Source organism: Narcine bancroftii, chromosome 1 (assembly GCF_036971445.1).
Source record: "Narcine bancroftii isolate sNarBan1 chromosome 1, sNarBan1.hap1, whole genome shotgun sequence".
NCBI classification, from domain to species: domain Eukaryota; kingdom Metazoa; phylum Chordata; class Chondrichthyes; order Torpediniformes; family Narcinidae; genus Narcine; species Narcine bancroftii.
Genome location: NC_091469.1, coordinates 291,409,473 through 291,431,443, shown reverse-complemented (window position 1 = coordinate 291,431,443; position 21,971 = coordinate 291,409,473). Strand labels below are relative to the sequence as shown.

General features: G+C 42.6%; 1 protein-coding gene across 2 annotated transcripts; it reads right to left on the bottom strand.

Annotated features, from left to right (window-relative positions):
• Positions 1-1,006: 1,006 nt before the first annotated feature.
• On the bottom strand, positions 1,007-21,965 carry rnf141 (ring finger protein 141). 2 transcript variants are annotated; one of them, XM_069903857.1, is made up of 6 exons: positions 21,861-21,965; positions 21,043-21,246; positions 14,331-14,439; positions 12,518-12,690; positions 6,669-6,776; positions 1,007-2,673 (listed from the first exon to the last, which is right to left on the bottom strand). In XM_069903857.1, exons 2-6 carry the CDS (start codon positions 21,180-21,182, stop codon positions 2,523-2,525), a joined length of 681 nt encoding a protein of 226 aa, XP_069759958.1. In that variant the 5' UTR covers positions 21,183-21,246; positions 21,861-21,965; the 3' UTR covers positions 1,007-2,522. The 2 variants fall into 2 exon arrangements, with proteins under 2 accessions (XP_069759958.1, XP_069759948.1); XM_069903847.1 differs by having other exon boundaries at positions 21,043-21,243; positions 21,861-21,961.
• Positions 21,966-21,971: the final 6 nt, after the last annotated feature.

Sequence of the window (21,971 nt, the reverse complement as noted above, 5' to 3'; positions counted from 1 at the left end):
GGAAAATTCCAAGGCATTTTACACATAAATTGGAAACAAGCTGTTAGCTTGGGAGAGATTCATTCAAAGGGACTTAACTTTGAAGTCAGAGGGGGAGGGTGAATAAGGAGAAGGACACGGAGGATGGTGAGATCAGTGCAGGATTCGTTAATATTCTTGAACAGCCTTTCTCTTTAGGTATCATACGGTTCCATCCTAAGTTATTGAGCGAGGTAAGAAAGAGGTTGCTGGGGCCTTCACAGACATTGTTGCACCCACTCATTCAGGAATTCTTCAGCTCTGGCAGGATGCATTGGAGACTCATTGAGTGGATTTGTCACCAACGTCAGGGGTTGATGGGACTCCAGGAGAGTAAAGACTCCATTGCCTTGCCCAGAAATTTATACATGCATGAATATCCAGGATATACTGCAAACACCACTCCCAGTTAGAGGCTTCCATTTCTCAAATCCCAACATATTGAGAGCAAATTCAAAAGGCATGGGTTCAAATGCTACTTGGAAACCGAGGGGCAATCAGGACTGACACTCCCAGGATGTGATACGTCAGTTAGTGCAGCTTCCCGATAGCTCCAAAGACCCAGGATGGGACCCACGTTGGCTGCTGTCTGCATGGAGTTTGCACATTCTCCTTTTGCCTGGTGGGTGCTCCCACATGTTCAAGAGATGCAGCATTAAGGTAGGTGATGACTGTCAATTACCCATATGAGAAAGTGGCAAAGGAAATTGAAGGGTGTGTGAGAGCAAATAGCATGGCTCCTAGGAAATAAGATGGAGGAATGGGAATGATGGGATTGCATGTGGAGAGAAGTTGAAGGGCCAAAGGGTATCATTGTCCTTTCCCTCAGAGCTAATCCAAGGCGAGCATATGTACACAGTCAAGATGTGTATGCTCCTCTACCATGGGAAAACTGATGGAAATACAAAGTGGTGCTGATGACAAGGTGCCACAACCCATTCGGTAACCAGAGCAGTCTCCGTATGCTGCTAGATGAAGTGAAATCCTGTTAATGGGCAAAATCTTTTATTGTTCTATGTCTAACAAACAAACCAAATAAAAAGATTCTACCAATAGAGAACTTTCAACAAAGTGAGGCAAAATCTTCCTGCAAATAGGTATACATTATTGATCCATAAAAGGCAGCCATGACCATTAGTAGCCACTAACTTCAACGTTGTGCATTTTAACTGTTAATAATGCAGGGTACAAGCTCAACCTTTGCATCCTGGCTACTGACTCATGGATACTAGCTAAGGTCAGAGGCGAAGCTCTTACCTCAATTTTCAAAATGGTTGGTACATTGGCCAAGCAGCAGGCTGTATTCACTTCAACCAAGCAAGCCCTTGAATGCGTTGCAGTGGAAGTCAGGAGCTGAAGCGTTTTATTGCTTGGCATTTATCCATTGTACTTCAACCTGTGTGTGTACTGCACTCCTTCACATACAGCAGCATGAATTCAATTGTTCAAATCATTTATAAACACAGCAGCAACAGACATGCACAATATTGCACCCTCAATGCCACAACTCGCTTCAAAACTACTGACCATTTCATCTTAGGAAACGAGAATGTCCGAGCATGATGTTTAGAAGACGGGCCTTCACTGTCTGCTGGGTAAAACAATACATTCCAAGTTTACAAAATAATTAACAAAGTGACTGCTGGACAATGGGTAAGGAAGACTTTCCAGTTAAGGAGATTGGGGAGCAGTGAACCTGATGTGTCTGCGACCCTGATGGATCCAATAGATTTCATAAATTATCTGAAACTATTTTATCAATTCACTTTTCTTGAGCATTTAAAGCTAACGTGCAATGTTGTTGACTTTTACATTTTTGAAAAATAAAGCATCAACACGGACAAAGTAAATATTCTTTTTTTCATCTACCAGTCGGAGGAAGTGTAGCTATAAACTCCATTCAAATCAGGCTCCTTTCATGAGCTAAAGCAATGCTCACTCATTATACTCTCTGCATTTGCCTCTCACTAATTACCATCCACAAAATACAATATTTTATGATAACCCATATTTATGGAAATCTAGGAGGATTCTCACAAAAGCCTCTGGTCATTTAAAAACAGGATTCATAATCCATTAAGCATATATGGCTGTTAAACCACCACCAAAATCCTGTTTCCTCCACAGTTCCTTTTCAATCAATTACAATCACAGACGTCAAGCAGGAATGTTACCACTGAATCTCAGTCTATTAAAGTTGCATTTTTAAGAGGCAAACAGCACTTATCAATTAATATCAAGTCTCACACATAGTCACTCAGGAGCTTATAACTACTGCAAGTTCCAGCAGAACAAGAATGCATGCTACAAAAGGTCCTAGTGACACTTGTTTCGAGTATCACTTTCTTCCCTAGAATACAACCAGGATCTGCAGTCTACTCCGGTTCATGATCAAACTGTGAGGGCAAAATTTAGTGATCCAATGTACAATGAGAGCCTTTGTATTTGTCAAATGGGATCAGATTTCTGGAGTCTGTAGTCAGAGGATAACCCTCAGCTGCGTCTTAGGGCCTGTGGGGTTGCCCAGCCTCGTCTGCAATTTTGAAGATGTAGCTCGCGATGTCTTCTTCGGTCGGTGCATCAGACACCACCCAGGAATCACTGGCCTCCTTCACTTGCAGTCGACAAATAGGACAGTTTCTGTTGTGGTCACTCCTGCCACAGAGATGAAACAAGCTCTAAGTTTGGGTGTTAACAAGCAAAGTTTCCCCCACTCTTGCATGTGCGGTTATAAACACAGTGACAACATTTCTTGCTGTTTATTTGTAACCACCTGGTCTTGTTCACCCACCACCGAGTGTTTGGCAACTTAAACACAGAACATTACAGCACAGTACGGGCCCTTCATCCCACGATGTTGTGTCAACCTATATAAACCTACTCCACAACAATCTAATTTTTCCTGACCTCACATCCATAACCCTCTATTTTTCTTACATTCATGTGCCTATCTAAGAGTCTTTTGTATGTCGTTGCCTCCACCACCACCCCCAGTAATGTATTCCAGACACCCACTATTCTTGGAGTAAAAGACTTGCCTCTGACATCTCCCCAAAACTCCCCCCTCCCCCCACCATTCACCCTAAACAGATATCCTCTAATATTTGCTTTTAGATATTAGATAATATCTGTTATTTATATCACCCAAGAAAACAGTGCTGGCTGTCTACTGGATACAAACTCCTTATAATCTTGTATCCCTCTTAAGTCACCTCTCGTCCTTTGTCGCTACAAAGAGAAAAACCCAGCTGTCGACCTTGCTCTCCAATCCAGGCATAATCCTTTCAAATCTCCTCTACACCCTCCCCAAAAGCATCCACATCCTTTCTGTAATGAGGCAACCAGAAATGAATGCAATAGTCCAAGTGTGGTCTATGGAGAATTTTATAGAGCTGTAACATTACCTCACAGCTCTTAACTTAATCCCGACTAATGGAAGCCAGCATACCATAAGTCTTCGTAACCACCATCTCAACTTGCATGGCAACATTGAGAGATTTATGAACCTAGATTTCTCCATTCCTCCACACTGCCATTAACCACATACTTCGCCTCAAGTTATACCTTCCAAAGTTACTTATTCAAATTGTACTCCATCTGCCATTTCTCCACCCAACTCTGCATCCTGTTTTTGTCAGGTTGTAACCTATAACAACCTTCTACACTATCCATAACACTTCTAACCTTTGTGTGAATAGTCAGGCAACACATCCCGATTTCGTGCTAAATCTCTCCCAAAGTTATGGAATCTGAACCAGTCCCACAGCTCTCCAATTTGGATCTATTACATATCCCTGAATTTTTCTGCCCTACCCAGGGCATCAACCATGCATGTCCTGACCTCTGGAATTCCTTTCCCAACTTTTACCTCTCACAACCCATCTTTGCATTCTTTAAGACCACTTCTTTGGCCAACTTGATAACTAAGATTTTTGTCATGTACAAAGTACATATATACTAAAATTCTTACTGCAGCCAAAGACGAATTCTAGACAAAATCTATAATCAACATTAAATTGAGATAATAAATACAAAAGATAGCTAATTTTAAGTTGCCACCGTGTAAAATAAAAGTGGCATTTCACTAGTGAAGACAGTCCTTTTGTGTTGCTGGAGCATTTTTACAATCAACATCTTAGTTATAATTAGTTATGACAATATCTCCTTGGATGGCTTGGTGTTCTTATCTTTTATCATGTACAAAGAGCCTTGGGGAAATCACAGAACATTAACGTGTTACATAAACGCATTGTATTTTGCAGTCTCGAGCTAATGCATTGTTTCATCATTAAATCAATTAGATGATTCAGGAGCCAATTACTTTATCTACCAGACCATGGAGCCTACCTGAGGGTACACAGAGGAGAGCTTATAGAACATATCTAGACCAGGTTTTTGCCCCCCTGAGAAGACTGAATGCAGACAGCATGGGATCATTAGCAAATTTATCCAGATTTTCTTGAATTGTCAGGATCAGCACTTAGCAGGGAGCTTAAACCCTGGTTTCACTGGCGCTTTCCACCAGTCTTGAGAATTTGAAGATCAAAACTGCAGCTGACAGCAGATCACAAGCCTACTAATTAGGTTGAAATTAAGTCCAGACCATGGAGAAGGTAGAACAGTTTAATACAGAATGTAGAACAGTGCAGCACGAGAATAGGCCCTTCAGCCCACAAAGTCATGATGCCAAACTAATCTGCTTGCACATGACACGCATCTTTCCATCCCTCCATATTCATTAGTATATCTAGAAGCATCTTAAATGTTACCATCATGGCTGTTGCCACCAGTATCCTTGGCAGCCCATTTAAATGAGTTGTTTACACAGGTGTGAGAGATGAGTAAAACTGATATAAAAATATGAAGATGAGGAAACTAGTATAGATACATGTGTAATGAATAAAGCCAGTACGAATAGGATAAGAATAGATATTAGAATGTAGGAAGTAGTTAGTCTGAATAAGATAAGGGTCTTCTAGCCCTAGACAGAATTAGCAAGTTCCGCATATGTAATTAGTAAGCCCTAGACAGTATTAGCAAGTTCTGCATATGAAGAGGTTGTAGCCCTGAGAGTCGGGAAGGTGTGAATAAGGACAAAGACAGGTTTGTGAATAAGGACAATAAGGATAATGACATGATGGACACCGACAGGATACCCTCTGGTCCTCCAAGTTCACAGAAACAGCACGTAGGCAGATAGGATTGCCTAATGCCAAACTCATCCAGGAGGCAGAAGAATGTAAGGGGGAGGGTACTTCTATACTGAAATAAACTGTATAAAAGTTGGGTGAGCCCCAGTGTGTGTGTGTGTGTATTCCCAGGGTAAGGGGAAGCACCCAACTTTGCATTGTTGTATAATAAATGTTCTTTGTTCTCAATTTTTGTCTCGAGCAATTTCTGTGAAGGTACTTATGTTTCTAACATAGGCACTTTTAGTGAGAGAAACATGGAGGAGGTTGCTTCCTCAGGAGCTTGTAGAGGTTTGGTATGACATAAGAAACCCTGGCAAATTTCTATAGATGTGTGGTGGAAAGTGTGCTGACCGGCTGAATTCGGCCTGGTATGGGAACACCAATGCCCCCAAACATAAAGCCCTCAAAAAGGTAGTGGACACAGCCCAGGACATCACAGGCAAAACCCTCCCCACCATCGAGAATATCTATAGGGGACGCTACCATCAGAGAGCAGCAGCAATCATCAAAGACCCACACCACCCAGCACACACTCTGTTCTCACTGCTGCCATCAGGAAAGAGGTCTAGGTGCCACAAGCTTCTTACCACCAGGTTCAGGATCAGCTGCTACTCTTTCGCCATCAGACTCCTCAATAACAAACTCATTTAAGAACCCTTACTTGTGCACTTTATTGATTTTTTTCTCTCTCTTTATTTGTTTACGTGTCCATTTTTTTTGCACTACCAATAAGTGGTAATTCTGTCTGGCCCGCAGGAAAAAGAATCTCAGGGTTGTTTGTGATAAACTCTGACAATAAATCTGAAATCTATTTCCATAGTTTATGAAGTAAAACGCTAATTAAACTGCAGCACCATGTTTAAATCGTGGACTATGCAAGGACATCACCATCTTCCCAAGGGGCAGTGAGGGATGGGCATTAAATACCCTCACCAGTAATGCCCACATTCCTCGAGTGACAAAGGAAAAAGCTCACATCAGAGCACTCAATTTTCTAATTAGCTCAGAATTGGGTGGATGCTATCAGTCCATCATCTTAATACCAGCCCATTCTCATCACTGTATCAGCAATTTAATCCACTTTCGCACTTTAGAGGCCAGCTGCGCACGGAGGGGGCAGTGAGGGTACTGAATAATCAAATGAACTGCTCACTAACCCTCCAAGACTCTACTGTTTATTAAACAATATTTATTTATTTTGATATTTGTTATTTTGTTCTGATTATGTATCAGGCACCTACTTACATTTTGGTCATACCCTGATGAACGGCTCAAGCCCGAAATGTTGGTTATATAAAGGTAACTGTTTGACCTGCTGAGTTGTATTTTTACTTCAACCGTGGTATCTGCAGACTTTCGTGTTTTATTGCATGTGTGTTATGTCTGGTTGTGTGCGAGTTTTGCAACGAGGACTGGATTGTACTTGTGCAATCAGATGATACATGAACTTGAACTCACCATTTGTCAATACACTTCTGGCAGAAACTATGAGTACAAGGCAGAATGAGGTCAGCTCGCCCATCCATACAGATACAACACTCTTCCTCGTCTGTCATCTCCTTAATCCTATAGAGGGAAGCAATGACCTTTGTGTTACGTTCATCCCAACACACAATTTAGTGCATTTTGCCATTCGGTTGATAAATATGTCTTTGATCCCCTCACTTTGTCACTTTGGACCTCATTGCTCCTGAAGACCAGATATCCCAGAGTCATTTCCCTGGTTATTTACAGCTCAGTTTTCCTGAGTTTGTGCCTCTGAAGGGTTAGAATCAGATAACACTACACAGAAAACAGGCATGTCGGCCCTTCTAGTCTGTGACGAAACATCATACCACTAGTCGCACTGACCTGCACCCATTCCATACCGTCCAGACTTTTCCCATCCATGTATCTATCCAATTTATTTTTAAAAGTTAAGCCCTCATTTACCATGTCAGACAGCAGCTCATTCCACACTCCCACCACAACGTTCCCCCTAAACCTTTCCCTTTAAAGTCATGTCCTCTTGTATTTATCTCTCCTAATCTAAGTGGAAAGAGCCTACTCGCATTTACTCTGTCTATATATCTCATAATTTTGTAAATCTCTAACAAATCTCCCTTCAATCTTCTACACTCCAAGGAATAAAGTCCTAACCGATTTAATTCTTTCCCTGTAACTCAACTTCTGAAGACCGGAGTTGTTTTGAGTGGATCCATCTCCCACCACGTTCTCAGCTACTGCAGCAGAAAAGGATTTGGTTTTCAGTGTGAGTGAGTATAGATTTCTTCACACGTTTGCTCTTTTTTTTTTAAAAACAGATTAAGTTCAGCCTCTCTCCTTACATCTGCTGCTGGAAAGCACAACTTGATGTTTTCACAGATGAACTGAGTCACAGGATAACACCCCAAAACAGGAATTTATCTGCATTCAACCCATATTCCTCTGAACCTATCCTATTTGTGTTCCTATCATAATCTCTTTTCAGTGTTGTAATTGCTCCCCCCACCCTACCACTCTCAGCCAGCTCGTTCCACATACCCATCATCTTTTGTGGGGTAAGAGTTGTGCTTCAGGCCCCCTCTTACCTCATCTGTGCCCTCTAGTTTTAATTCCCTCCCTGGGAAAAAGACAGTCACTATTCACCTTATCCATGCACCTTATGATTTTATAAGGCTCTAGAAGGGTTAGAATCAGATAACACTACACAGAAAACAGGCATGTCGGCCCTTCTAGTCTGTGACAAAACATCATACCACTAGTTGCACTGACCTGCACCCATTCCATACCGTCCAGACTTTTCCCATCCATGTATCTATCCAATTTATTTTTAAAAGTTAAGCTCTCATTTACCATGTCAGACAGCAGCTCATTCCACACTCCCACCACAACGTTCCCCCTAAACCTTTCCCTTTAAAGTCAGTCTCTGATCCTTCAGGGAAGAAAGTCCCAGACTCGTCTCACAACCCATAGAACAGCACACTACAGACCTTTCAGCCCACAATGTTGTGCTGACCTTTAGATAGTACAACTTTGATTATCCAAAAATCGGATTCTCTGAAATCCTCATTTATCCAAAATTTAAATTTTTTTGGATAAATGAGGATATTGGAAACAAATCAGAAATCTTCATTTATCAAAAATTTTTTTCAGAGCTGAAATGACTGAGGATGTCAGCAGCACCGGCAATAGCAGACCTCAGGCTCCCAGTGGCGACAGTAGGGACCTCGGGCTCCCGGCAGCAGGAGCAGGGTCTTGGCGGGGAAGTGTTGGTGATGGAGATGGCCAGTATTTTTTTTTTGGTGAAAATTAAACATTATTTTAATGTTTTAAAAAGCCTTACCTTATTGTTTGCTATTGTTTAAACACAGTTACAAGTGATTTGCTATTGTGATTGGGCTGTTTTTGAAAAAGTGACCAGTTCTCTGAATGTTTATCTGAAATAGGCCCGGTCCCGACCATTTTGGAAAATCGGAGTTATACTGTATACTTAAAAATGAAACCTTCCATGTGCTTATCTAAGAGTCTCTTAAATCCACTTATTGTAAGACTCAACCACTATCCCTGGCAATGCATTCCAGACACACACAAGTTTCTGCTTAAAAAAATTACCCCTAATGCCTCATCTAAACCTCCCTCCTTTCACTTTGTACAGATGTCCCCTGGTTTTTGCTACTCCTGCCCTGGGAGACAGCTGCTGTCTGTCTACCTATCTATGCCTCTCAGAATCTTGTAGACTTCTATTAAGTCTTCTCTCATCCTTCTTCCCTCCAAAGAGAAAAGCTCTGCTAACCTTGTCTCACAAGACTTATTTTCCAATCCATGCAACATCCTGGTAAATCTCCTCTGTATGTTCTCCGTAGCTTCCTGTAATGAGGTGACCAGAAATGAACACGATATTTCAAATGTGGTCTCACCAGAGACCATTCCCTCTTGTGGTTCATCCTTGTGAATATTTTTTCTCTATTTCTGGTTTAATGACAGCCTTCCTGTAGCAAAGTATAATCTTGTTCCCACCAACAGCTTTAATTCTAGCTCAGCAACGGTCTACACCTTGCTGAGTGAGACGACTACTGATCAGTCATTGAAACTCCCGCAAATTCAGGATTTCTTTGGAGACGTTGTGAAACCCATTCGTCCAGACTTGCAGACAAACAAAGCTACAAAAGTGAAATGTGAAAGTCTGCAGATGCTGTGATTATAGTAAAAACATATAAACGGGGGAGGAACTCAGAGGTCTTGCAGTGACCATAGGAAGTAAAGATATATTACTGACATTTTTCCTGTTAGTCTATACTCCTCCCCCTGCCATTTCTTTCTTTTATTTAGGTGCCTGTCTGCTTTTTTCTCATACCTTGAAGAAGGGCTCAGGCCTGAAACATCGGTTATATATCTTTACCTCCAAGATCTGCTGAGTTCCTCCAGCATTTGTGCTTTAACCAAAGCCACACAAGTCTGCATAAAATCCAGTGGCGGGGCTCTGTCCTACAGGGATTCTCCAGGACCACTCATCACTCCTCAGATCCTCGACAAGCCCCCACAGATCCCCATGATGACAGTGGGGAACAGAATGAGAAGCCAGAGGGGAAAATAAGTTCAATTTTAAAAATATTTTGTTTTAATGCTTCAATGATTTGCATTGTGTTAAATTAAATGCTCTTAAAATATTTATATAAAAGTTTTAAATGAAAGTGAGGTCAGTTTATGGGCACAAGAGATCAGTGTCAATTGTTCTAGCGAGTCGAATGAAGTTCAAAACATGGAACATTACAACACAGAAACAAGCCTTTCGGCCATTCTAGTGTGTGCCTAGAGTGAAACACAGAAGTCTACAGAGGCTGTCACTGTCATAAAAACACAAGAATTCTGGTGGGAATTCAGGAGGTTTCGTACCGTCCACAGGGGGTAAAGATATATAATCAATGGTATGGGAAGAAGGGCTCAGGCCCAAAGTGTCGGTTATATATCTTTCCTCTTGGACACTGTGGACCTGCTGAGATCCTCCAGGATTCCTGTGTTTGTCCACTGACCTGCACCCAGTCTATATCCCTCACATTCATGTACCCATCCAATGCTGCTGAAACGGACTAGATCTGAGCAAGATGCAGCCAATTGATCAGCAGGTAGAACCAGATGGAGGAGTTATTGATTATTGGCAATTTCAACAGATCAATTCACTGCTTGTTCCCCTCCCCCTGAGGAAATTAGCCTAGATTCTAGTCTGTTCCCCAAACATTTGTGGCCACCTTCCTGTTCTCTCCCCATGCCCCAGTCCTTGTTTATGATGCCACACCACTGAAAAGTCCAGAGGGGTGAATAGCTCCTATTCTGATACTTCTCTGGGAAGCTGTGAGATGTGGGCAGGCTGCTGACACCACCTTGTGGTCAGGGAACAGTAGACACAGGATCTCAGTGAAAACAGAAATGCTGGAGGTATTCAGTCAGTTTTGCAGCATCTATGGGAGGTAAAGATATATAACCAATATTTCAAGCCTGAGCTCCTCAAAGTATAAGAAAAAAGTAGGCAGGTGTCTGAATAAAGACTGGGAGAGAAAAGGGGAGGAGTCCAGACCAAAAAACAATATTGTGAAAGGAGAAGGGAAGAGAGAGCAAGAGGAAAGGGGGGGGGGGGGGGGGGGTCCAAAGTAGAGGAGACCACAACACAAGCACTGGATGTAGTAGATGACCCCTGCAAATTCACAAGTGTTGATTCACTTTAGACTGCTTGGGGAGTAAAAAGACATTGAGAAAGGGAAGAGTGGACACTCATACCTTGAGGATGGGCTCAGGCTTGAATCTTTACCTCTTAGACCTCCTAAGTTCCTCCAGAATTTCTATGTTTTGACTACCATCACAGTGTCTGCAGACTTTCATGTTACAGGTGATTTCAGTGGACCAAACACCATCAATATTAAAAATAATGGTTACTGACAATATCTCTTGGATGAAAACAGCCTGATTTTCAGCACTGAAGGTCTTGGAGCCGAAACGTTGTCTGCCTTTTACTTCCTGTGGATGCTGAATGACACAGTGAGTTTCTCCAATATGGCTGTGTGCTAATAATGATTCTTTGATGGTGTGCATATCAGCTCCTCTACCATTCTGTCAGTCATTATTCAAAAGTTCAACCACACTCTGGGGAAAAACAATCCTTGAAACCCCTCCAAAGTTCTTACCCTTCAAACCTCTACCCACTGATTACAGTCACCTTGGCTGAGGCAGAAAGCCTTTCACTTTCTGCACCCTTCATTATTTTATTTATTCCATTCAATTTTCAAATTAAAACCACACGATATGTTCCCTGTTCTCAGTTCCTACGCTGAGGGGCCAGTCTGGATTGTGTGCTCAGACGCCTGAATGCATCACACACCCTCTGCAGATTTGGATGGGACTCTGGGGGAAGGCTAATTCTGTACAGGAAATTACAGCAACCATTCACTCCTACAAGGACATGGAGAAGGATAGCAGAGCATAGTAGATCCCTGTATCGAACATGATGGCCAAACAGTGGAAACACCACCACTTCCAATTACAGCTGTCAAACACAAATCTGATGTAAAATTAGAAGCATTCCTTTATCATTGCCGGGGTCTAGGTCCTGGAACCCGAGATAACATCACAGTGCGACTGCTGTCACCACATAGACAGCACTCATTTCACAATGTCTCATCTTCCTTGAGTCCAGAATAGTTTTTTTTTTAAAAAATAGCTGGTGACAAACTGGTGTAGTGAAAAGAAACCTTGGAATCAGACAGGAGGGGAATGGGCCTTTTGGCCCAGCTCACTCATGCTAATCACCACACCTGTATCAGGCCTTTCTTATCCAGGTACCTGTCCCATCGACCTTTAAACAATGTCATCGTGCCTTCCTTTACCACTTCCTCTGGGAGCTCATTACAGATACCACCAACCTGTGAAAATTCTAACCCTCAGCGCTCCTTTAAATTCTTTCCCTCTCACTTTAAACCTGTGCCCTTTCAGTTTTTTTAAATTGTTTAAGTTTATTTATCACAGTAAACCTGGTAACGAGAGAAGGGTTCTTCCACAAGCATTGCAACAGGTCAACTCTAACAGTCATACAATGGTAAAAAAGTAGAACAAGAATACAGAGTACAGAGTTACAATGAAGAAAAGATTAATTAGTGCAAACCAGTCTATCGAAACTCTCCCTGTAACTACAGCCCTCCATTCCAGATGTTACCATCTCTGTTAATAAGGTTGGTGGCATAAAGCAGTAAGATTGAACAAGGTGTGGGGGCACTATGATGAGTGAAGGACGTCAGCATTGCTTCCTTTGAACACTGAGTAAATGGAGGTTCACTCACTTGCCGAGCCAGAGGCTGGCCTGACAGGATGATCCATCTGTTGCCATCTCTTCCCCAATGCTGCTTTGGCCAAGCACGCCACCTGCCTGCATGGCAATCTCCCGATACAGCTGAGTGAACTGATAGAGATTCAGAATTCGAGAGGCCTCAATGTTTCCAGTCGTCTTGTTAATCTACCAAAAGCATTTGCCATGATTAAAGGCAGCTAACTGTAAATAGCACACATGAAAAGAAAATCATTTGCATTTATGCAGCATCACTAACATCGTCAAGATATCGTAAAGTTCATCATCAGAATCCAAACAAAGCCACATACTGAAACAATACCATGGGTTTGAAAGAGGAAGAAACTAGAACATTCAGGGAGAGAATTCTTTGGACCTTCAACTCAGAGAGGATGACAACAGGACACTTGTGTATGTCAATTCAGTCCTTCCACTTTCATCGTCTTGAAAAACAAAGTTTGAAGAAAGCTGTCTGTGAAAAAGATAGGAAATGGTGTACCAGAAACAGGATTCTCAGCCACTCTTCTTGGCAGTCTCATTGCATGTGGGATGACCAAACATTTTACAGCCTAGCCAATTCTAGAACATAGAACATTACACTCATTACAGGCCCTATGGCCCACAAATGTTGTGCTGACTTATACAAACCTACTCAACAAACTAAACCTTCCCTACCTCACATCCATAATCCATAACGTGCATCCATGTGCACGTCCCTCTTGTTCCAGTCTCCACCAACACCCCTGGCAGTGCCTTCCAGGCACCCACTACTCTGTGTAAAACAAAAAGCATATCCTTGACGTCGGGTGTAAACTTTCTTCCACTCAGTTTGTACAGATGTCCTCTGGTATTTGCTACTCTCGTCCTGGGAAAAGGGTGATAGTTGTCCATGCTATCTATGCCTCTCAGAATCTTGTAGACCTCTTAAGTCACCCCTCATCCTTATTTGTTCCAAAGACTTCAAGACAGACATATGACTATTGCACCACCAGGTTCAGGAACAGCTCCTACCCATCACCATCAGATTCTTCAATAACAAATTCAAGCAGGAACTCATTTAAAGACTCTTACTTTTAAACTTTATGACTTTTTAAATTCTCTCTGTATTGCAGTTTGTTTATATTCATCATCTGTTTACAGTTCTTTATTTGTTTACATGTACATTGATTAGGGCTCCATATCCAGCAAACACATGGGCTGAAGGACTTGGTCCTGTACTGTACTGCTCTACACTGATTTACCACAGTATAACAAGAAGACAGATGTAAGGAATTTAGATGCATCTCCGTTTTCATTGTCCCCTGCTTCATTTCTGAGGAACAGCACCACACCTTGCATCTGGGCATTCTGCAGCCTGCCAATACTAAATTCTACAACTTTAGGCAACTTGACTTTTCTGTGTTCAGCCTGTATGTCTTTTGTTACTAGAAGTGGAGTACATATCCTGGATGATCTGCTGGACATCCCTTCCTGCTCTGAACTTTGCATCTCCTACATTCTTGCTCACTAACTGTTCCCATTCATTCAATGACCAGATACAGCTTCTCCCTGGTTTTATCCATTCAGACAGCCCCCTTTTTGATTTATCGATTTCTTTCCTCATTCCATTCTGACAGTTTTCTGTTTTTACTTTAGATTTTCAGCATCTGCTGATTTTTCCTTTCAGCTTACATGGTGTTTTTGAATAATTCTTCTCCTGAGTATCCTGGATTCAACTGCATACAACAGAATGTACAAAAGTATTTTGTACCATATAAATGATGAAATTCTTCACATACTACGACATTCAAATACACAGTGCTTCATACCTTTGAGCTAACAATGCGAACAATGACTTTCCAAAGAGCAGAGGAATCAGATCCAGGTTGTACTTCAAACAATAAGTACTTTTCCTGTCCTGTAGCCAACCTCTCCGTGCTAGTGGACAGAAATACAAAATGATAACACACAGGTCAGCTTGCTGGGTGCAAAGGCCATAATATTAACAGAGAGGCTTTGAGTAATTGAAGTTTACTCTTTCAGAAGCGATTCACTCTTTCCAGCACAGTGTAGCTAGAGGGTACAGGTTCCACAATATTGTCCATGGCCATCCTTCAGCAGAATTAGAATTTATTGTCATGAACATGTTACAAAATTTGTTGTTTTGCAGCAGAGAATGCAAACATTCATATAAACCACATTACAAAATAAATAAAAATAAAAGGTCAAAGAAGTGTCGTGGTTCATTGATCATTCAGGAATCTGATGGCTTCAGGAAACAAGCTGTCCTTGTGCTGCTGAGTGCTCGTCTTCAGGCTCCTGTATCTTTTTCCTGATGCTAGCAGTATGAAGAGGGCATGGCCTTGAGGATAGAGGCTGCTCTCTTGAGATGTCCTTGATGGAGTGGAGACTGGTGCCTGTGATGTCGCAGACCGAGTTAACAACCCTCTGGAATTTTACTTTTGTCCTGAGCAACCAGCCAGAATGCTCTTGCACTTCCAGATGTTTTTGAGAGTCTTTAGTGATATACAAAATCTTCTCAAGCTCCTCACAAAATATAGCTCCTGTCGAGTCTTCTTCGTGATTGCATCGACATGGAAGCTCCAGGACAGATCCTCAGTAACGCTGACACCCAGGAATTTGGTATGGCCAAGAAATAGGCAGCAAAAAGATGACAATGCTTGCAAGATTGCTTCTTGATTTGCACAGTCCTTACATGTAAATATAATAGTGGATCACGTGGAGCATAAACACCACTGTGTGCTAGCTCAGCTGAATTCCCAGATTCCGTGTTGCACATTCTACACAGGAAATGCAGCTTTTTGCATTAAATGGTGGATTCAGGAAGACTCTCAGAAAAAAGGAATGGGATTTCCAATTCAATAGTAAACCATAATGTCTCAAGGTTCCTGAATACAGATGCTGAGTTGCCATAAGATAGGATTTTAAGATTGTTCATTTTGACATTAGCATCAAAGCAATGCCTGCACAAAATGTTGCAAAGACTTGTTTGTTCTTGGAATTTACAAGAACAAGTTTCCTGACTGAAAAGACAAGGAGTATTTGGAAATTCTGATGAAAAATATGTAGGTCAGATTGAACATCAAACCCTCAATAGAACTTAGATGGCCAGAAGCCGGTTGAAAACTTTACATGCACACATTGTTCCTGCATAAAGTTAAATATTTGGAAGCCTAGGCAACAGATGCCTCAGAATTTCCATTGGTAATTAATAACATGACATGCCCTGGACACTGAATTAACATCTTTGCATCATCCTCCTGGTTGTCACACACAGCATCCATTTTTGTTCAAAGGGAACAAAAGACAGCACTGCAAAAGCAGTAATTCACCATCCAATAATTCGTAAACCTCCATGGTTCTGCTCTTGGCTCACACAAGCTCTGTTCCAACACTCTACAAATTGATTGGGGGTGGGGGTGGGGTGTCTACATCTGAGTCCTGCTTTCACAACTGCTCATCAACCCACTGGAGCCCCATCTCTCACTCCATATAAACTCAACAGCATCTGCTCATGTTCCTTATAAAATCACCAAGCCTTGTCTCCTTTGAAACGTACCAGGGTTCAGATCCCATGCTCCTTTTACAGGAAACTCACAGGGTTCTGCTTTCCAGCTCCCCTCAAGTTCAGTCAGGCCTTGGTTCCAGAATTCACTTTAAACTCTCTCTTCATTCTGAACTGGTTTGTTGAACAACTTATTACTTACTGTGTAACAATTTTAAATAACACAAATTTAAAACACATTAAGCACTAACTAGTATCACCTGATAGAGCGATTGGCAAGCACCAATGTTCCACAGGTGTTGGCTCATCAATTTTAAAAATCTGGAACCAAATACTCTTCACAAGGACTGTCCGCATTATTGCCAAGTCATTTAAATCCATAGGAACAGAAGTAGGCCATTTGGCCTGTTGAGTCTGTTCTGCCATTCCATTATGAGCTGATCCATTCTCCCCCTCAGCCCCACTCCCCTGCCTTCTCCAAATAACTTTGATACCCTGACTATTTGAATGCCTATCAATCTCTGTCTTAAATACACCCAACCACCTGGCCTCCACAGCTGCCCATGGCAGCTAATTCCAGAGATTCGCCGCTTTCTGGCTAAACAAATGCCTCCACATCTGTTTTCTTCTTTTTCTTTTTCAATATTTTTTATTGAAATTGAAATTACACATCGAAAAATACAGAGTACATAAGAAAACACATTAAAAATTACACTTCGATCATACCATTTCATCCAAAGTACCCCACATTCTCAATCAAATTACCAGTATATTATAGTAATATTTTATTAGTTTTTTTAAAAGAAAATTTAAGCCCACTACCAGAAATGAAGGTGTTTGGTAGAGGAAAGAGTAATAAATTACCTTATTAGTCGACACCTCTGCATTACTATCAAATCAAAGATTTTGAAAGTTATTCGAAAAGGATCCCCATAGTGTTTGAAAATTTAAATTCAAATCGGAAATTGACCATCGAATCTTCTCTAAATTTAAACATGACATAATGTCACAAAGCCATTGAGCATGAATAGGTGGAGCAATGTCCTTCCATTTGAGCCACACTGTCCACCTAGCCATAAGAGAAATAAAAGCTAAGACATCCAAACAAGGCAGTTAAAGGATTAAGCTTAAAATTAATTTTAAAAAGTACAGAAAAAGTATTTCCCAGGACTCTAGCATGTCCAAAACATTTGAATAAGTGAAGCATCTCCATTGTTGCATCTATCACAACGAGGAGATACATCCAGATAAGGGCAAGATGGTTTGACTTTGGACATGTGGACCTATGGACTACTTTAAATTGTAGGAGGGAGTGGCGACCACTGAAAGATGAGGTATTAACCAATTTAAAAATTACATTCCAAGTTTTTTCAGAGATTAAAAGCTGTAGGTCCTGTTTACAAGCTTTTTAAATGTTATCTAAGGGAACTTCTCTTATTCCCAACAACATGTCAAAAATGTTAGATATTGAACCATTATATAAAGGTTGCCGACGCCATGCTTGCCCAGAATTCCTGGCCAGGTTTCTGAGTCTTTGCCGACACGAGCGTTGAAGTCGCCCAGGATGACAACCTTGTCGGCTGTAGGGGTGCGTTGGATGAGGTGCGCAGGTCAGTGGGTCATGTCTCCAGAATGGAGGACCATCGCCTTCCCAAGATCGTGTTATATGGCGAGCTCTCCACTGGCCACCGTGACAGAGGTGCACCAAAGAAAAGGTACAAGGACTGCCTAAAGAAATCTCTTGGTGCCTGCCACATTGACCACCGCCAGTGGGCTGATAACGCCTCAAACCGTGCATCTTGGCGCCTCACAGTTTGGCGGGCAGCAACCTCCTTTGAAGAAGACCGCAGAGCCCACCTCACTGACAAAAGGCAAAGGAGGAAAAACCCAACACCCAACCCCAACCAACCAATTTTCCCCTGCAACCGCTGCAATCGTGTCTGCCTGTCCCGCATCGGACTTGTCAGCCACAAACGAGCCTGCAGCTGACGTGGACTTTTTACCCCCTCCATAAATCTTCGTCCGCGAAGCCAAGCCAAAGATATAAAGGTTGGAAATTAAAAATTACATCTATTAAATTCTTATCAATGCTCTTATGAAATGTATGTAATTGCACCTCTGTTTAAAATGAATGCCATTCAAACCTGAATTTGTCCTTTTTGTCCTCAACTCCCCTATCATGAGACCGTAGAAATATTTAGGATGACTAAGTATATTATCTATCTTTTTTATGCATATTTATTATTTTTAATATTTAGTATGTACTTGTTTTGCAGCTGTTTTATTTTAAATTAATTTTTAAAATTTAGACATACAGCACACACAGTAAGAGGCCCTTACAGCCCACGAGCTTGTGCCACCCAAATGCCCCAATTAACCTACAACCTCCATATGTTTTGAACAGTGGGAGGAAACTGGAGTACCCGAAAGTACTTACAAACTCTTTACAGATTCGAATGTGGGTCGCTGGCAAGGGAACAGCGTTGCGCTAAAAGCTACGCTAACCTTACAATTACCTGTTCAGCTGCAGAGAGTAACAGTGTCAGTCACATGTGCATATATGACAATCAACTCCTTGTCATTAGTGGGAGAGGTGGAAACAAGAAATAGAATAAAACTCAGCTTGAATCTTTCAACTGCTGCAAGTTGAGCTCTAAGTAGTGAAGGAGTTGTGTAAGGAGAGTTGGAAGTGCGAACATTGAGACAGCTTATAAGAGTGAAACATGAATGTAATTGTAGTAAAAACATGCCGAAATGCTGGAGAAACTGAGCCGGTCTTTTCAGCGTCCATAAAAAGCAAAGATATATTGGTGACATTTCGGGCCTGAACATTTCTTCAAGGAATAAGCAGAATGAGTCAAAAGCAGGAAATCTCAAAATTCAGACAGTACTGGCTGGGGGAGGAATCCAGGCCATCAAAAGGTGTTAAATGGATATTAGAAGGGGAGGTAAGAATTTATCATATTTATGTAAAAGGAGACAGGGAAGAGAGAGACATAGCTGGAACTTATCACTCTGACTTAACTAACCTAACTTCACTCCCTTCTAATTCTAAGCACACATGTATATAATGTGTGTGTAAGTTCAGAAAAGTTATTTGATTCATAGTCCAATCTCACTTCTCATTCCTCCAAGTTCACTGGTTGCATGCAATTCTTATACTATGCACAGAATTTAACATTTATAAAGTTCACCAGGCTTTGGTGCTTGAAAGGTAAATGGTTAATGCTCAGGAATGTTTTTGTTAGTTTTCAGAGAGAGATTTGTTGTTCCAGGACACCCACAACTGATTTACTTCCATCAGCCATTTCAACGTCTTGCTGACGAAACTTGCTCCCTCAGGGTTCTCCATATGATAACCTCTTTCTTTCAGGTCACCACAGAGTTCCTTTTTGTTTCTCTTATTTCAAGTGAAACATTAGACAGCCAGTCCTCTCTTCTTGCATGAACCACAAGGGCTTTAACCAGGCTGAACTAAACACTCACAACCAGTCTTCCAAATGGGGTTTTCCACAAGCTTTTCAGCTTGTCCTGTTCCAGTCCCAGTTGCTGCTGCTGCTGCTGACTGTAGAACTGATCTCTGTGTGTGTGTGTGTGTGTGTGTCTCTCTCACACACAGAAAAAGCCTGTTTTACTCTCTCTGCTTGCAAAACCACATCACCCTCCTAGAACAGCGTTCTACCCCAGACAGAATGCGGCACCGACAAGCTCTTTCATCTGTTGCCTTTTTGGACACAATGATCCATTAGTGAAGTCTCTTGGGCATTCTCTAAAGCTTTTGCAAAGACCGCTGGCCCCAACATGTCTAGCATGAGCAGAGCACTAGTATTTTAAATAAGATCTGTTTTAAAGTGTTTGTATGTGACCTTAAGGAATATCTATATTCTGTCACAGTGGCCACGAGGAGATCCACACTATTACAGCAGACAGAGCGAAGGTGCTCAACAAAGCAATCTTCCAGTCTGCATCCAGTCTCTCCGTTGTAGAGGAGACCACAATGGGAGCACCGGATGCAGTAGATGACCCCTGCAGATTCACAAGTGAAATGTTGCTTCACTTGGAAGCAACTTATAAAACACGAGCGTAATGTGTGTTGCATCTATTGCTTAGATGCAAGATTCCTTAACAGGAGGCTGCTAGATATCTACTTGCAGGATCTGGCAACCAGTCACATTGTTAGCTTGAAGGTCAATCAAGTTAGCAGCTTGAATTTCAAATATTTGGTTAGCTTGAGATTACTGTTAAGTAAAAGTTCTACAGGTGTACCGTGGAGAGCACTCTGGCTGGTTGCATCACTGTCTGGGACGGAAGTGCCAACGCACAGGACAGGAAAAACTCCAGAGGGTTGTGAACTTAGTCTGCAACATTACAGATACCAGTCTTCACTCCAAGAGGCAGTGTCTTAAGAAAGAAGGTTCTATCCTCAAGGACCTCCATCACCCAGGCCATGCCCTTTTCACTCTGATGAAGATGAACACTTAACAGCACATGGACAGCTTCTCCTCTGCCATCAGATTCCTCAATGAACTACATAGGGTCAGTGTCAGAACTAATGTTAAAGGGGGGCATTAGCGTGTTAGAAGAGGAGGCACAGTGCAGTGGTTGGGGAGGGGTTGTGCTGTTGGCATCATCTGCCCCTCCGATGTGGGTGACAAGAGTGCTGTTTTATGGCATTAAGTGTCACTAGATGCATGTTAGTAACGCTGGAGGGGATGAGGGCAGATCTGACAGCGAGCGATGGTGGGGGCATAGCACCTTGCTTGGGGGGGGCAATGCCTGCAGATGACCCTCCCCCTTGGTGTTGACCCTGGAACTACAGGCGCTGCCTTACTTTGACTTTTCATGCACTATGTTTATTTTGTAAAGTGGTTTATATAAATGCACTGCGATGTTGCCACAAAACAACGAATTTCGTGACATGCTTAAGTCAATAAATTCTGATTAATATAACCTGTGATCCTCCCAACACATGCATTATTGGCAACATCATAAAATGAACAAAGGAAACAACTCACATCTCATTAAGCTCTGCCACTCTGGCCAGAAATTCCTCGTAGGTCAGGAAGCCACTTTCCTTCACCAGGGCTGCGTGCCTCATCACCCGGTCTGGGAGTTTATTAAAGAGCTGTTGGTTGGAGATTTGCTGACCCATCATCGATGGGAAACGGGTGGCCTGACCACAAGGATCTAGTTGTGGGTCATCAATGAGCTTGTGTCTGCTTTCAGAGAATACAAGAAAGTCCCATCTGTGTCCATAATGTTATCAAGCATCTGCAGGAATAATCCTACAGGACAAAGCAGTTATAATTCTCTTCCATTTCGTTACACAAAAATATAAATGGCAGTGTACCAGCTGAGATTCAGGGCATGTCAGGCAAAGGGGACTGGGGGGGGGGGAACGTAGGTTGGAGGGGGAATGTGGGTTGTTGGGTAAAGGGTTGAGGGAAAAAGGGTGTGGAATAAGGGGTGTAGTGGTAAGGATGAAAGGAATATGGGGGTGGAAGATTACGGGATGGGGATGAGGGGTCTGGGATGGGGGGGTCCGAGGGGACGGGGGTTGAGGGAATTGTGGGGGTGAGGGGACCAGGTAGGGATGAGGCGGGCGTGAGGGGAAGGGGACCGGGGGGGGGGGGTGAGGGGACCAGGGGGTGGTTTGAGGGAATTGTGCGGGTGAGGGGACGGGGTGTAACGGGGTTCGCGGCGCCGTGTGCCGGTGAAGTTCCGACTCGAGGCCGAGGCCGGGCCTGCTCAGGGGGCCGCTACCCGCGTGGCAGAGGCGGGCTCGGAGCCCAATGCCACAGCGCCGGAGACAAGCCCCGATCCACGTTCTCACCTGACGGCCCCAGTGCCTCAATTCCGGCCGTCACCCCGCCTCACTCCTCCCTCCGCGCGCACCCTGCCACGCCCCCTTCCAACCAGCACGAGCGCGATCCCACCACCGCCG

What these genes read in the sequence shown, in the direction of transcription:
- rnf141 (XM_069903857.1), bottom strand. Translation starts at nt 21,182, where the DNA reads ATGATGGGTCAGCAAATCTCCAACCAACAGCTCTTTAATAAACTCCCA. An exon ending in TTCGCATTGTTAGCTCAAAG is followed by an intron (nt 12,691 to 14,330) that starts GTATGAAGCACT and finishes TGCTTTTGGTAG; the next exon opens with ATTAACAAGACGACTGGAAA. An exon ending in GCCAGCCTCTGGCTCGGCAA is followed by an intron (nt 6,777 to 12,517) that starts GTGAGTGAACCT and finishes TTCCCTCTATAG; the next exon opens with GATTAAGGAGATGACAGACG.